We start from the raw sequence: 15,671 nt of genomic DNA, 5'->3' as shown, positions 1-15,671 counted from the left end.
ATGTCAATCAAGTTCGAGCGGTAACTGTGCAACCAGTATTCTGACATTCTCCACCGCCTGCCATTTTAGGTGACATATAAATAACAGTATCACAGGAGCCGGGCTGCAGTAACAAAACTTTACATATAAAGGTCGAAATACCATTGTCAGGTAGGTATCTTAGAAACCACATTTATGGTATTGAGACCTCTAGTGTGGTGAAACAGAGTTGAATGTTGATTATGTGAGAACTAATTCATCACTCTATTCGAACTCTTCTTGCAGATCAACTCCATCAAGACTCGACTTTAGAGAACGCCATGCTTGAATTACCCATTAAATATCCTCCACTTTCATAGTTCATTTCTCATATCCTACTCCTCACATCACAACGCAGTCCCTCTCCTTCTGCACACCACCATTCATACTTGCTGCAGGACCCGACGGTCGTCTGCCTGCAGACTGAACAAAAGGTCTCTGCATTGGCATCGGCGGGTTCATACTCGTAGCTGTTGTCTGTCTTGATACAGGAGGACTGCTACCAGCATGACTAGGGTGTCCCACCGGCGGCTGGTACGTTCTATCGTGTGCCGACTGCTCATAAGACGGCGGGGCATCGTCTGCTGCTTCATCTACCGGTCGTGACACTGCCGGCCGAGGTGGCTGATTCGGGATAAGTGATCGCACCCTTTGTGTGGGCAACCTGGGCTGTGCATTGATCGTATTTGTCGTAGGCGCGCTGACAGAACTGTTACGCCCAGGGACGAGACCACTGGCTCCTCGAGTGACACCTCCGCCTCGAGTGACACCTCCACCTCGTGGGGCTCCTCTGCCAGCCTGACCTCCTCCACGACCTCCTCGGCCTCCGCGATTTCCACGTGTTGCATTTGGAGGTTGGAGAGCTTGCTGCTCAATAAACTGTTCCGAAAGCATGCTCTCTCTTCGTCTTCGTGCCTCTTCTGCTCTATGCCTTTCTTCTTCCTCCTCTTGTAATTGTAACGCAAGAGCCAAATCCCGATCTTCTTGTTCGGCACTTGGGCTCATCGGAGCTTCACCGTCCTCTGGCGCCTTTCCCCGTCTATTCTGTACTGTCGTCCACTCCCCGCCGTCATTGCTGGAATAGTTTCCTGCGCTTGTCGAGGGACCAGCGCCACCTGAACCTACAACACGGAAGTCCCCAGAAAGATATTCGGTGTTCTCGCCGTTGATATCCGATAGTGTCTCCCACACAATCTCATCATGAGATTTGAAACCCGCGTCTGTCACTAATGTGATGAGCTGCATGGATTGCGGGTGGCAGTACAAAGTGCTGAAGTGGTCATTTCGGAAGAGAATGGCAAAAGTACCAGGTCTAATGGCCTTGCCAATAACTTCAATGCCCCAGGGCGTAAGTTGAGTAGCCGAGCTTTCCAGAAACTCCTTGATGATTATGATGTCTTGGTACAGCTGCTGCTCAGACTCGCTAAGTCCGCCTCCAGGATCCGACAACTTTTGTTCAAGCTCTTCCTCTCGGAAAAGTAGATTCTGAGCATCCTCATATGATACAGCTTGTCGTTCCAGCGCATCATGCGCATGTTCATTCTTTGGCGGTAGCCATCCGTGAATCAACGGAATGGAAAATGTAGCATACAAGCCCATCTCAGCCGTATTCTCAAAAGTTCCCGGGATCAGGTCTCCTCGTTCAGCAGGATGCAGATGCGTCAATGACGTACGCTTGTAAGCCTCTCTGATACTCTCTGATGGGATGAAGCGTGGATTGACGTTCATGCCAGTATGCAGGCTTTGTAAAAAGGCATACAAGTCACCGACATCTGGCAATGCATCCTCAGAGCTGGTCCGCCGTGGTGACATGAGCTCATCAAAAACAGCATCCAGAAGCAAATTCAAGCTGACTTGCTCCCTTGATCGAAGGGTCTGCACAAGGGCAGTGTCTTCAATGTCGGCAGGCGTTGTCAACGTAAGTGCGTTGACCAGGGCAACAAGAGGGCAGGGCCCGTTTGCATTCTGGATCAAGATTGGGGATATCCGTGGGTTCTTTGACGAGCTTGAGTCGTGCCAGTGTATGTTTTTAATCTGATACGTCTCGGTCTTTCCATCAATTGGATCTCTGGAAGGTCTCCAAGATGATCCGTCTGTTGGCAGCGTTGGTTGTCTGGGTGGTAATGGGGGCTTCTCAGTTGAGGTTTCTTTGATAGGACTTGTTGAAGGTTCTGATTCTATCAAATTCCAATCATCAGGCGATCCTGACCTCGCCTCTCCCGTGGCCTTGGCTTTTCCTTTTTCACCACTTGCATCATCCCATATACTTGTATCCCCGGTGATTTCTTCGGAGAGCTTCATAGGTGGCACAGGTGGTTTCTCGTTTCTCCCTAATGGGTCCTCATCCCAAGCGGAAGATCCTCTGTCTGATAGTAGCGAGACCATACCTGGCGATCCGGCCGGTAATGGTTCTGGCGTCGGTGTCCATCTATCTCTGGGGATGCTGTCGTCCAAAAGATTTGGAATTGGTTGCGCAGGTGCTTGTGGCTGTTGAGAATCATTTTGCGCATCAATTGCCGGCTGCCATGGGTTTGTGTTGGGCTCATCGAGACCCAATTTTGCGAAAGTATCGGTCGGCGGCTCTTCCTGTCTCTGGGGGACCGTTTTTCGTAGAAAGGGATTTGTTCCTGTTCTGTCCGGTTTTAGTGCATCTGGCGTTTCTTGGGGGTTTCGCTGGTCGCCGGGCTGTCCTATGGCCCCCCCCCAAGCCTGTTGTTCGTCCTGGTTATTGAAGGCGCCGCCGGGTCTTAGGATTGTAGGGATGGTTTGAGGATTTGTTGTGTCTGTTGAAGCAGGCTGTCCATTGCGGCGGGGACCAACATCCTCCCATCCATTGTCATTTCCTCCTTCAGCCCAAGGATTATTCGACATGTTTTCGTATAAGGTATCAATCGATGTAGTTCAGAGGTGGAAAATTCAAGTGTCAAAGGAACATATCAATACCATGTGAATGAACCGAACTTGGACCCTTGTCGTTGCGACCTGATGCACTGTCGCAAGCAATTGCGGGGGAGCGATTCGCAGTTGTTGTAGAAGCGGTACACACTGTATGCATGAAATCGAGAGGTATTTGCAATAAAACCAGAGGGATGTTGTCGCAGAAATGGTCTTGTTCACATGAACAAGTCAACGTCGCAGCTCTCCTTCTCTCAACCAGCTCGTTCAACCTTGCTTGTCGCAGCAATAGCTCGTGTGGGGAGATGTGTCGTCACTGGATCCCGTTCTGGTGGCGATGCAGCGTGAAAGGAAACAATTCGTTTAGAGTAGAAGATGCTGTGAAGCGGGGTGCAAATCGTGAAAGATGGATAATCGTCTCTTTATTTTCAGAAACAAATAAGAAGAAAAGGTTGGCATGCGCTGAGCTGAATTGTAACTTTGGTGTCTTGTCTTATCGGATGCCTCCACCCGAGCTGTAGCCTGTAAGCCTGTAGCCTTCAGTTGCGTCTGCCCCGCCACTTGATTACCACAGCCACGGGCCGTAACGGGAGCGATGACGTGGGCCTCCTTGTTCCTGTTGCTCTACCAAAGGACTTCCATTACAATATACAAGGAAATACCATGTATTTCTAGTGGATGGATGCCTAGCTCACCGCTTACAGGGCAGGTTTAGCAGGTTTATGATGGCAGCTGAAGGCTCTTTTCGGCTGACATTCCCTTGATCTAGACTGACCGCATAAGTAGACATCAGTTGAACAGAGTGAGACATTCTGAAACATGAACGGCTTACACAAACATCGAGTCACCAACATTGAACAGTCAGACCAAAGCACAGAGCAAAGAATTAAGCAATATAGACCTACCATTTTGACCCTCCATTTCAGAGACGATCTAATCATTAGCCCCATCCACAGTTCAATAGTGCCAAACTGCCACAACGCTCAGGCCAAGGGTCCAAATTCATCATGACTACAAGTCAAAGTAACAATCGATTGGGGTGCAACAAATCTACCTCGCATCGCAAATTCTCCATAGGAAATACACCCTTAAGCATTATACGCTGAATGATACATAATCGATTATGGGCGTCGTTCTTTCCCCTTCCCTTGCGCGTTAGTTAGGTCCGGTTTCCTTCGTCGCCATGCAGTCCCAAAAATGCCACAACGCCGACTCCTATTCAAGAAAGGTACATATATATCTCCACTTCCATTCGCTCCTTTCATCCACTTGTCTACACACGCACTCCCTTAAAACTTGACTCCAAGGTTGCGTAATCGTTCACAAGACGGCTTTGAGTACGACTGTGCGAGAGCCATCTTGTCGGGATCCTGATAGAACCATCCTGAAGCGGCATCCTCCAACCTCCGTTGGTAGATCAGCTCATTCTCGCATTCACTCTTGAGATGCCTCAGCAGCTGATGTTCAGCTGTACGATCGAGTTTGTTGAGCTTGGTTGGTGAATATTTTGCCACGTCGTCGGGGTTCACGTAGTAGGGAGTGTTCAGATTCGGCATCGTGCGCTCCTGAGTGTAAGGATGTAGAGGATTGTCGTAAACCATGCGAGGATTCGATGCCGTTGATGTGCCAGATTCGCCCGAGAAGAACGAGGTGATGATGGGCAGGATAAAGAACAGGATAATGGGCAGTAGACCCAGGAGGGTTTGGAAAGCGTTGCCTTCCTCCTGTCGAGCACCACCAGCAGCTTCTCGAGGTCGCGTTCTTGGCCTTCCTCCGCCAAACTGATGCACCCTGATTCCAGGACCTCCGCCGAAGTTAAAGACAAATTGAGGACCTGTGTCAAAGGCTGTTATATTAGCACGAGTCTCACAACTTGGGCAATCAGTACTGCTTACCTCCGAATGGGCCACCGCCGCCAAAGCCACCGTTTCCTCCACCAAAGAAACGGGCGAACATCTCCTCTGGAGTTAAGTCATCCTGGAACATGGGGCCACCTCTCATGCCACCACCACCGGCTCGCTGGTTGAAGAAAGGGTTGTTTGCCTGAGCGCTGGCAAATCGACTGTCAGGATCTCCGCCGAACTTATCATATTTCTCCCTCTTTTCCTTGTCGCCCAGAATTCCAAAAGCCCTGCTGACCATCTTGAAAGCCTCATCGGCATGAGGATGTCCATTCTTGTCGGGGTGGGTCAGAAGCGATTGCTTCCTGTAAGCCTTCTTGATCTCGGATTCGGTACATGTTGTTTTGACGCTCTCGAGGCTCAAGACATCATAAAAGGCAGTGGGCTCGCATTTTCGGATACGGATAACTGCTGCTTCCTGGTCCGGTGTAAAGGTTCGTCCCTGGTTACCCTGCTTGTGATCGCGAGATCGAGCCGAACCACCCGTATCAGCTCCGGAAGCCGTTGCGCTGGGCATCGAATTTTATTATTGTTCTGAGGTCGCTAGGTGTGGGTGAGAGTCGTAAAGTACGAAATATCAATCGTACGTCAAGCGTTGGGGTTGAAAGCGGGTTTTTGTTCGTTAAAGATTAGCGAAGAGCGAAGGTGTCTTCTTTCCAGGAGATAGTAGCCCGTAGGTAGGGGCGTCTTGGAAGAGGCGTACGCCGTTTGTTGCGGCTTCGTATTATCTTTGTTCGAATCGCATTAGTTTGTAAGAACAAACGATTTGCTGTTAAAATGGCGATGTAAAAGGGATGCCAGAAATTTGCTGTTTTTGAATCGGACAATCCCTAATTGCTCTTTTGGGGACGCCCGCTCACCATTCCCATCCATCGCAAGGTCTCGACTCCACGTGATACCCCACCATGGATGGCGTTTCTAATAAGCTTACCCTGTATCACTTACACGAATACAATACAGGAGTTGTCTCGTTGATGCAAATCATAGTTTCAAAGTATATATAGCCTATTGAGTAGTGGAAAAGATTGCATCTAAACTTGAGGATATAAAGATAAATGACCGAAGATCGTAGTCTAGCTAAATTCGTCTTTTATACCTCAAGCGGTTAACCTTACCAATCCCTTAGGGATAGTAGCCACTGTTTTCACATGATCCAATGATGAGTTTCTTTTTAGACTGATGGTCAGTTGTGGCATATTGTTGAAACGGTAGTCGGGATAATGCCCAGCTGAAGTGTGTTGAGAAATAAGTGATAATTGTGTTCAAGAAACTATGTACGTCAAACAAATATATACTGTAACGATAATCATCAGTGGAAACTCTCCCCATTCCTAGCCCATCAGAGCTTAAGGTCAAACCCCTTAGGCACCAATGAACTTCTTGATCTCAGGAAGAACCTTCTTGTAAGAGGTACCAGTCTCAGGCTCCATGCTGTACATGTAGTCACCCCACCAAGGTCCAGCGGCCCAGTACAACCAACCAGTCCAAACATCAGAGTTGTCGTGCAAGTACTGGAGCTCACCCTTGAGAGCCTCAATGCACTGAGTGTTAGGTCCAGCGGCAGTCTCGCCGAGGACACCCCTCTTCTTGTTATCCTTGAGCCATTTGGTAGCCTCCTTGACACGCTCAACACCAATGGTAGTGCTGACACAGTCTTCATGGGTACCAGAGCTGTCAGAATCAAGGTACTGGTGCATCTGGTAGATGATCTTGTTCTGGGGATCCTTGAGGTTCTTGAGAGCCTCGCCATTGCCGCTGGAGACCCAGCTGTGGGCGCCGGTGTAAGAGTTACCCTCGACAAAGATGTACTGAGAGGTGGCGCCGGCCTTGCGGATGGCGTTGATGGCGGCCTGGTTGAGGCTAGCAACGAGAGAGTTCTCCATGTCGTGGTACTCGTTGTTGGTGTCGAAGATGACGTTCTTGTTGTTAGCGAAGCGCTTGGCAACCTTTGACCACCAGGCACCAAAGTCGGCGGAGCTCTGGATGATTTGGTTGTTGTAGCGGCCATAGTTGTGAGGGTCAATCACAGCAAAGTTACCCCTGTAATTGTTAGACAAGTTTTGATATGGTATAAGCTGCGTTAACTTACTTGCTGGTGATGTGGTTGACAACACTCTCGAGACCCTTGAAGTAGGTCTCGTCAATAGCACCAGTGATACCACTAGGAGTCATGCGCTCCATACGGAAACCAACACGGAAGGTGTTCATACCAGTACTGGCAAGAGTCTAACTCAGTCAGTATAAGCCACGAGTTTTGGGTGAGAGGGTTCTTACATCGATAGATTTGGTGGTAGGCCATGTGTAGTCCTTGCCGAGCTGTCCAGGAAGGTTGCCCTCGCCAAACTCACCACCAGATTCGTTGGAACCGGTGAAGAGGAACTTGCCCGCAGCACGCTTCTCGGTAGAAGGGGCAGCCAGAGCAAGTGTAGCGCCGGCGCTGGCGAGAAGAAGATCGGTGAAACGCATGTTTAATATAGGGGGAGAGACTGAGAAGTTTCGTTTATTGTATTAAAGGATTGTCAGAGGATCGGTCAACGAGCCATGCAGAGCGGGAAACAACTCAGGATGTATGGCGACCTTATATACACCTCCATCTTCTGCCCAACTTTTGCAGCTCGGCATGGCATGGCTGCAGGACTTTGATTAAGATGAGATATGACATGGGTCAGTCAATCCATCCATTCGCGATGATTCTTCCGTGTGCCCACATGGCCTAGACTCGGGTGATCTGTTCCAAGTTTCGATCGGACTCTGGAGAAGAATAGGAACATGTCCTTCCATGACCCATTTTGGGTGGACAAGTATTCCCTGCTTGCTCGTCTGAAACAGAAGCTAATGCCCCCTGATATTTAAACAAGACGCCGGATTGCCGACGGGAAGTACCCGCGAGAACAGCTGCAATCGTTGACAGCTGAATAGTAGAAACATATTTCACTTTGTGATTGTCAACTCGATGTTTGTACGATAGTCACAGTCTTGGCTGTTACGGGTCACTTGGCTTGGCATCAATAAGACTTGTTCTGTCTTGGGTTCAGCTCCAAATCAAACACCAAGTTGATGCAATTAATTGCACAATATTTTGAAAGAATCGTCCGTGATTGAAACAAGCATTTTCATCTCGTTGGTGGGAATCCTTTTCCGTTTATACAAACTTCAAGATTCAGGTTGACGAACCACAAGGTGCCGAGAGCCGTCTATTCAGGAGCGCTCTGAAGACTGGGATAAAACGACTACCGGCAGGATGGAAGGTAAAATAATCTGATCAGTACATCACGCTATAGACCATGTATCTGTTTGCTTTTTTTCTGTACTAAAAACCGAAGCCTATACTTCCAAGAGTCACGTGCACCTGTTCGGACTAATCATCCGGAAAAACACCCCAGTTTGAGCCGTCGCATGGTGAAGCTTGGTGATGCCGACCTGAAATTTCGAGAACGACATGTGCCAGTGATAATGCACGCGACACGGGTTCTTCTAAAGCGTTCCGTGTGGAAGGGTATGTTGAATTTGCGTCTCAGGGTTTGCAAATTGCTAACATTCGTCGACAGGGCCACACTTGGTGCCGTAAGCCTTTCGACCGATCTCGACTGACTGCCCACCGTTTCTAACATGCGATAGCCTCCCTATTGTCTGGCCCAAGTCCACAAGCGATAAGGTGCCTCCTGTACGAACACAAGCCCGATCAGCTACGATTCTACCCAACTTTGTCGGTCTCAAGTTCGAGGTGCACAATGGAAAGGATTACCACGAGGTGACCATTACTGAGGATATGGTTGGACACAAGCTTGGCGAGTTCGCACCGTAAGCTAGACATTTCAAAACGAAATAGCAAGACATACTGATGGCCTTTTTATAGTACACGAAAGCCCAACATTTGGGACAAGAGGTAGTCTGTTTGAATTGGATGAGAACTGGAATCTGGATATACCCATGTACAAAAAGAAAACTACATGTAACATCACTAGAGAAATGATTTCAACGAAGGGATCGATACGCATTGAAAAGGCGATCTATTTCAACCAGCTCTGATTCTACTGGTGGTGATGTTGATATCATTTATGGACCCAAGTCCTTCCGTGAACGCCATACCGTAACGCCTTGCAAACAAGTATCCACGCAATTTAAAAAACCTAGCGATAGAACTCGCTCCGCTTGACGTTAACACCGTACTCTCCAACAGCCATGCCGAGATCCTCCATAGTGAGGACGGTTCTGTTCTGGCTGCCGCCTTGGCCACCACCGCCGTAACCCGGTCGCTGGATGCCAAGGGGCGCGCCTTTGGTTTGGTCCTTACTTCCAGGCTGACCTGTTTGTTGTCCAGGAATGGGAAATCCAGCAGCCGCACCAAGAGAGCCCATGGGATTATTGGTGTTTGATGATGCGCGGATCCGGCTATACTGGTAAGCGTCTGCGGCAATGTCTGCGATGAACTTCTGTGTCGCGAGGGCGAGCAGTCGCGCGAGACGGGGATCAGTCTGTGGAGGTGGTGGAAGACCAGCTTTGGTCATGTAGTAATTGGTGACTGCGTCAGGAATCTACAAGGTGTTAGGTTGTTAAAATTGAAGAGGATGAGATGCATACAATAGGTGCATAGTCCTCCATCTTGTTCAAGAACTCTCGGAGGGAGACATCCTTGCGGGTCGGCAATCGTGATTCAGGGACTGTTTGTGCTGGAGGCGCTTCCTCAGAAGGAATCTCTGGCGCAGGAGGGGTCTGCTCAGCTGTTTTTTCGGGCGCATCACTAGCCATATTGACGGTTTTGATGAATGCGATAAAGTGGTTTTGATGTTGAAGTCAAAGGCTGGGTATAGTTAACGCGTTAATGAGATACAGTCACGTGATTAGATTAGATGTCATGGCTGCTCATGAGCTGCAGAGCGCCAAGAACTTTAATGCGACTAATTAACGGAGGCTAAAAACAAGCACTGTGAGTTTCTCATGTGAATTCCTCTCTCAATTATTCATAAACTGCTCTATCGTGTCACTCTGAAAGGCGTTTGCCTTGTCGAGTGATGTCAATTGGTAGCAGTTTTCAACAAATACAACTCTCTATTTTGACTTGTTACAGCATTGAAATCAACGATCATTTTCCTCAAATCTCCAAGCCAAACGGCGACGCCTTTGTGATTACCGCCTTGTTGACCTCCCAAACCAACGCCGTGCATGCATCTCCTGAAGCCGGAGTTGTCGTGACCAAAACTGCGGTCTTGTCTTGCCTTTCGGCTACTTCATCGTTACTGTGTCAGCGAACATGGGACACATTTCGAGAGCTTTGTTTGCCCTATTCGTACAGGTATCTCGGTGTTGGCACTTAGACGGGGAGCTTGAACTTCTTGCCCTTCATGACCTTGGTATAATAGATGTAGAAGAAATCGCTGTACAGGACGGTCTGAACGATACCGGCGATAATGGCAATGGTGTCGACCTTGTGGTGTGTCTCAGAAAAGTATCGGTAGATCCAGTTGGGAATGTAGAGAGCGCGGTAGCTGCCGAGGGCGAAGAGATAGTGGGTGGTGATGGTCTCGGCCTCACCAGTTCGCTGAAGCATGAAGAGCTGGGGGAGGATAGCCACAGACTCGAGCCAGATGGAAAAGGCCCACATAATCTCAGAAAAGGTGTAGTGGTAGGGGAAGACGACGGCGAGGACAGCGGCTCCAGCAAGGAGGTACTGGACGCGGAAGGTGTCGACATTGGGATCGTTGGTGGGCTTGTAGGCGTTGGTCATGAGGTAGATAATATAACCTTGCGAGCCAAGAAAGAGGATTTTGAAGATGAAGTTGTAGATGCTGTCGGTCGAGAAAAGATCTAACAGATGGTTAGGGTGCGTATAGAACGTTTTCATCATGGAACATACCGAGATAGCGAGTGATGTAGACAAGCATGTAGAGGGTCTGAGACTTAAAGGAAATACCTGAGCAGCTCTAGTGATTATTAGTATTGCTGATCAGTCAAATTGACAAGGGGGTCTAACGTTAAGCTGCACCATCTTGTGAAGCAAAATGAAGATGGAGCCGAGATGCGAAAAATCCGCTGGAAAAAACGTTAGACAACTTTTGATGAATTTATCGAGTGGGAGGATCGAAACGTACCGGCGACTCGGAAGACGTTCAAAGGCATGGTTGCGGTGATGCGGTTGCTGTCGCAAAACTAAGATAAGAAAGTGGAAGTTGTTGTTGCTGATAGGAGCTGCTAGGAGCGCAGCGAAGGGAAAGCGAGCGACAGCCTGTCAAGGGTGGTTTGGGTCGGGGGTACAAACGCAATTGAGGTCGTCCGGATGGGAGGTTGATGTTGATGGCTCGAGGTTTAGCAAGGGAGCTTGAACGAGGATCATGAATCTTGAAACTCAGCTTCGGCCGGAAAAAGGACACGACGCGATTGCAAGCTTATTGGGTCGTCCAGCTACGTAATGTCTCAAGCAGGCATGTGTCTATTGCTGTGATCTTTTGCACCGCCACTTGTGGCTTTGATTACCCCTGTATTCAATCCAGGAACAAAAACCCGGGAATAATCACTACAAAGCTTCTTTATTTTAGGTTGGATATAACCTCTATTATTAGTAGTTAGTCCCATCTTGAATGAAGAGATATTAAAAAAATCAATCTCTCGCTTCACTTGTTAAACTTTCCAAAGTCAAGGTTTCATTGCCACGAGGGACAGCGTTTAAGAAGTACTGCTATGGGAGGCTTATTTATCACCGCACATTCATCACTAGACATCGTTTCTCTTTGTACCTTCATTTATTTACTTGTAATATGCTTGCTGTCTATGTCAACGAACATTGTACGCGCATGTTTCTGGTCCCTTCATCATCTAACTCGAAATTAGGCTTCCATCACCGTGGAGAAGAAAAATGCAACATTGCATGTTCCTTCAAACTCCACCCGTCTAAGGTGTCTTCTCTTTGTAGAAGACCCCTTGATAGACACGTTTTCGTTGCCAGGAAGTTTTTTCTTTCGCTTTTTTCTTTTCTTTTTCTTTTCGTAAAAACATGATGAACAGACAAGAGTGACGAGAAAACAATATGAAAGATGCACCATCGCGAATCGCGATTCTGCAAACTATCAATGTACATCTGGTTCTCCCCTCCATGGGAGAACCCATAGATTCCGGAGCACAGAAAGTTTCCGGAAACGGAAAGGACGGCCTGACCGACCCTGAGCCATGTTGCCCGAGCTGGTGAAGTCCAGATCTGGCTCGAAGACATCTCAATTGACTGTCAGGGGGTAAACCCTCACCTGAGTCCTGATATTTGTCTTTCGCCCTGCAACTCAGTCGAAGATGTTTGAGATGCAACCCGTTTTGGATCAAATAAACGGTGCGGCGAAAACAGAGACGTATCAGGCCGCATGAATATCACTTCTGGTTCAATATCCATAGGAGGCTCTCTGAAAGCCACTAAATAGAATCAGAACAAGTGAGAGGGCATGACAGGGGAGAGTCCCTGGGGCCTCAGCTCTTCCAAATGTGGTTGGAGAGTAAAAAATGACTGGCATTCATGAGTCTCTGAGAATCAAGACTTGTGACTGCCGATGACATGATATGATGATATACCCACCTCTCCCAGTCATATCAAACCTGGGATCGGCGATAGGGTTATCAAATTGGAGAGTATCCATGGTGATACCGGATTAACACCCTTTGTACGATGCACAAAAAAGGCGAAAACGCGAAAAGCGTTTGAGACTGTAGTTGAAGATTCACATCATAAGATGCAAACAACACTTGTACGTTGACATAATTGAATGCCAACCAAAGGCCCTACAAGAGTAACCTCTGCTTCAGTCGTGTGGATGGATTATCCCATCTCTGGAATGAAGACCCATAGCATGATGTTGTATGTGAGCTTCATACATTGTGAAGTTTGACCCCAGACTCGATGTTGTCATTCAACACAAAAATTAATGTATGAATGAATGAATTTATGTATGAATGAATGGATCAAACGTTCAATATTTGTAAAAATGCGATTCATTCTTCTTTCTGGATCTGTGGATATTGGTGAATGGATATGCTTTTGAGAAATCGAGAGGTGTGTCAAAGGAACCTTGGTGAAAAAGGTTTGAGATAAAAAGAGAAAAGGTGTCTCATGTACAGCAGCTTCATAATGAATTTGTGCGCCGTGTGGGTAAGTGATGATGGATACTGAAAGTCCCACACAACAAGGTGAGATGTAAGCTCACGTCTCTCGTGAACCGCATGTTGTAGATTGTCTGTTTTGGCGGGTGATCAGGCGCGAAGCCAACATCTCCATGCCAGGTGTCGTTAACTCCTTGACAAATTATGTTAGATGCTGCCTGTGTAACGAGGATGTTATATGCAGAAGTAAGAAAGAGCGTGTGTACAGAGGATATGTTGGTAAAGATGTTGGAGTATGTTGGCAGTTCCTCTATGTACTTGAGCTGTATGTGATGAGGAGAAGAAAGAAAGGAGCCTGAGGAGGAGAAGACGACTCCTTATATGCAAAAAATCTTTGACCTGTGCCCTAACCCCCTCCCTTAACGAGGGTGTTGAGAAAGGTAAATCCTGCGTCTCTGTCAACAAGCTTGTCCCAAGTCCGATAACTCAAACTCACTCCACTTTACAACACATAGAAAGTTGGAAATAGCAAATTAAAAACGGATATCAAGGTACTTCCAGTTGGTAAGGGGATAGCGGCGGGATTTTGGGCTATCGATGACACCTCTAAATGGAATGTGTATCAGCACGGCATCGTGATCTTGAAGTCACAAGTGAAGCCAAAGGCATATATATTGATTATCGGCACAAAAACTATGACGATGATTACGGAAAAGTACGGTAAGCAGAGGACATTGATTAGAAGGTCTAATGCAAATATTCTGCGGGCCATACATATTGCATCTATGTTCACAAGGAAACACTGCTGACATTATCACATGAAGTTGTTCTAGATTTAAGTTTAGTGTTTCGAGTAATTAAGTTTCATCTCTGGCTTCGCCCTCAAAAATAGCCTTAGTAATATCTAAGCGACATCGGAAGGAGTTTGACCAAGTAGTAAATAAAAGTTCTCAATAGTATTCTACCCATTCATGACAAGAGTCTCTAGTACTTGGAGATGTCTCTAGATACTGAACACAATCAAATATGATTGTGCACCAAATCCAATAACTTTACACATATCATCATACCTACATGTTACCCAAAAACTGATGATTTAACGTTGGGACAATATCCCATAAGCCTATGGTTCTCTTTCCATGCCTAGGTAGGGAGGTAATCTAAGTCGGGCCACCTCTGCCTAGTCACGCATAACAAGCCTTCATTGGTATCATACATGAGTTCTCTTGCCTGGTATGGAGTGATGAGATAACGTGCCATCATTCATTACGTCCATTTGTTGCATCTGATCCGAATCGGAGCCACCAGTTTCACTTGGCTGAGATTATCTCCAGGAGTAACGAAGTAACTTCGGCATAGAACACATTAGAAGCAATCATGGGGAAGCCCCTTTCAAATACATGGGGGACAACAGGGAACTAGGTTATATTATTCTTGCACTGCCATCGGGTGGTCACCCGGGCGGTCCCCGATTGCTTAATCCATCATCTGAAATTCATCTCATCCCCAAGACACCAAAACTCAAAAGGTACATGCGCTAAACCACAACTGCCAGCATCGCAAGTTCGAAACACATCGACCTCACGCTTTTTCCACCCCGAAATCGATAAAAAAAAACACATGCACATATTAAACAAACCCCAAAAAAGAGGGCCCGATTACAGAGCTACCGGGGCACTGAATGGGCGGATAATGCTTGGGGTGCGATCTACGCTATACTACAAGTCCGTACTGCTGCCTCTTCGAGGGTTTCCTAATACTGGCAGCTGGGGTGAAGATTCATGTACCTCTAGGGTTCTGTTTTCTTCAGCAAATCTCTGCCCGTCAGGCCACCGGAATGCTTCTGCGTTGTTGAGGATAGAGATGCGTTCACGGTTGATATAGCTTTAGCGGAGGAGACGGTTATCTGGCACCTGGCAGATGGCAGATGGCAGACGGCAGACGGCCGGGTGGTTTTGAAGGCACCAAGATCTTGGCTAATGGGGTGTTCGGTGTCTGAAAAATAAGAGAGCCGTGTCCTTGGCTTCAGATAGAGACCTGCCCTGGATTTATCATCGAGTGTCATCCCAAAATCCAGGGCATAGTGTCCAACTTGGCCATGATATGTCAAGAATGCGATACCACATCGGTACATTATAATTTAATCTCATAATGTATACGCATGTTAGCTTGAAAACAAATTGTAGTTTTAATCCGGGCACCCTAAGGTAAGTACGTGTCCTTCACAAAGGGAAAGTCCAATCACTAAATAAGATGGTGACCCATGAGGTTATAGCAGCCAAATCTCAAAGTCGGGCACTCATGATCCTCATGGTATCAAAAAGATCGGGCGCCCAAAGTATAAGAGACGGAATCATCAAATCAGTTTATGCTACTTAGACAATCAATTCTCAGATCATTTATGTTTATACTAAAGTTTAGAGACCAATATTTCCGTTATACACCAAGCCTCTAATTACAGAGAATGATAATAATATATGTTTCATTCTACTGCTCTCTTTAAAACGAAACAAACTCAGATATTGATAATCTGCTTCGGAAGTACTTTTACTGACATGATGTTGTGTTGGTATACGAATTGGCCAAGCTAGAGGCGGAGAGGTGCAAAGATTTCAACGACTCTCGTGCATAACCTTCGCGAAAGTGCAAAAAATAGATACAAAATACCCTCCTTTCTTTGACACTGCCGAGTCACTGTTCAATAAACTTACATTGTTCGCACCTCGGCTTTCATTACCCTTCTCACCCATTGTGCCTGCGACAAAGAGTTAACCAAATCTT

The 15,671-nt window shown here is 47.2% G+C and overlaps 6 protein-coding genes across 6 annotated transcripts; 1 reads left to right on the top strand and 5 right to left on the bottom strand.

Moving 5' to 3' along the window:
- Positions 1–2,980, bottom strand: EDB82DRAFT_62454 (uncharacterized protein). The gene has a single exon (XM_025729993.2). It carries the CDS (start codon positions 2,887–2,889, stop codon positions 361–363), a length of 2,529 nt encoding a protein of 842 aa, XP_025589163.2. The 5' UTR covers positions 2,890–2,980; the 3' UTR covers positions 1–360.
- Positions 2,981–3,784: 804 nt separating this feature from the next.
- Positions 3,785–5,645, bottom strand: EDB82DRAFT_457174 (uncharacterized protein). The gene is made up of 2 exons (XM_025729994.2): positions 4,809–5,645; positions 3,785–4,759 (listed from the first exon to the last, which is right to left on the bottom strand). Exons 1-2 carry the CDS (start codon positions 5,329–5,331, stop codon positions 4,203–4,205), a joined length of 1,080 nt encoding a protein of 359 aa, XP_025589164.1. The 5' UTR covers positions 5,332–5,645; the 3' UTR covers positions 3,785–4,202.
- A 406-nt stretch (positions 5,646–6,051) lies between these two features.
- On the bottom strand, positions 6,052–7,403 carry EDB82DRAFT_62407 (glycoside hydrolase superfamily). The gene is made up of 3 exons (XM_025729995.2): positions 7,089–7,403; positions 6,904–7,040; positions 6,052–6,854 (listed from the first exon to the last, which is right to left on the bottom strand). The coding sequence occupies exons 1-3, from the start codon at positions 7,278–7,280 to the stop codon at positions 6,176–6,178; spliced, it is 1,008 nt and encodes a 335-aa protein (XP_025589165.1). The 5' UTR covers positions 7,281–7,403; the 3' UTR covers positions 6,052–6,175.
- Positions 7,404–8,217: 814 nt separating this feature from the next.
- On the top strand, positions 8,218–8,836 carry EDB82DRAFT_488264 (mitochondrial 37S ribosomal protein uS19m). Its single transcript, XM_025729996.2, has 4 exons — positions 8,218–8,310; positions 8,363–8,378; positions 8,433–8,615; positions 8,671–8,836. Exons 1-4 carry the CDS (start codon positions 8,268–8,270, stop codon positions 8,702–8,704), a joined length of 276 nt encoding a protein of 91 aa, XP_025589166.1. The 5' UTR covers positions 8,218–8,267; the 3' UTR covers positions 8,705–8,836.
- Positions 8,837–9,591, bottom strand: EDB82DRAFT_488260 (transcription initiation factor TFIID 23-30kDa subunit-domain-containing protein). Its single transcript, XM_025729997.2, has 2 exons — positions 9,396–9,591; positions 8,837–9,349 (listed from the first exon to the last, which is right to left on the bottom strand). The coding sequence occupies exons 1-2, from the start codon at positions 9,561–9,563 to the stop codon at positions 8,945–8,947; spliced, it is 573 nt and encodes a 190-aa protein (XP_025589167.1). The 5' UTR covers positions 9,564–9,591; the 3' UTR covers positions 8,837–8,944.
- A 118-nt stretch (positions 9,592–9,709) lies between these two features.
- EDB82DRAFT_488258 (ER lumen protein retaining receptor-domain-containing protein) lies at positions 9,710–11,188 on the bottom strand. Its single transcript, XM_025729999.2, has 4 exons — positions 10,904–11,188; positions 10,786–10,844; positions 10,669–10,735; positions 9,710–10,619 (listed from the first exon to the last, which is right to left on the bottom strand). The coding sequence occupies exons 1-4, from the start codon at positions 10,929–10,931 to the stop codon at positions 10,126–10,128; spliced, it is 648 nt and encodes a 215-aa protein (XP_025589168.1). The 5' UTR covers positions 10,932–11,188; the 3' UTR covers positions 9,710–10,125.
- Between the last annotated feature and the right edge of the window lie 4,483 nt (positions 11,189–15,671).

This window comes from Fusarium venenatum, assembly GCF_020744135.1.
Source record: "Fusarium venenatum strain MPI-CAGE-CH-0201 chromosome Unknown EDB82scaffold_1, whole genome shotgun sequence".
In the NCBI taxonomy this organism is placed as follows: domain Eukaryota; kingdom Fungi; phylum Ascomycota; class Sordariomycetes; order Hypocreales; family Nectriaceae; genus Fusarium; species Fusarium venenatum.
The sequence above is the reverse complement of the archived record's forward strand: the minus strand, read 5'-3'. Positions and strand labels throughout refer to the sequence as shown.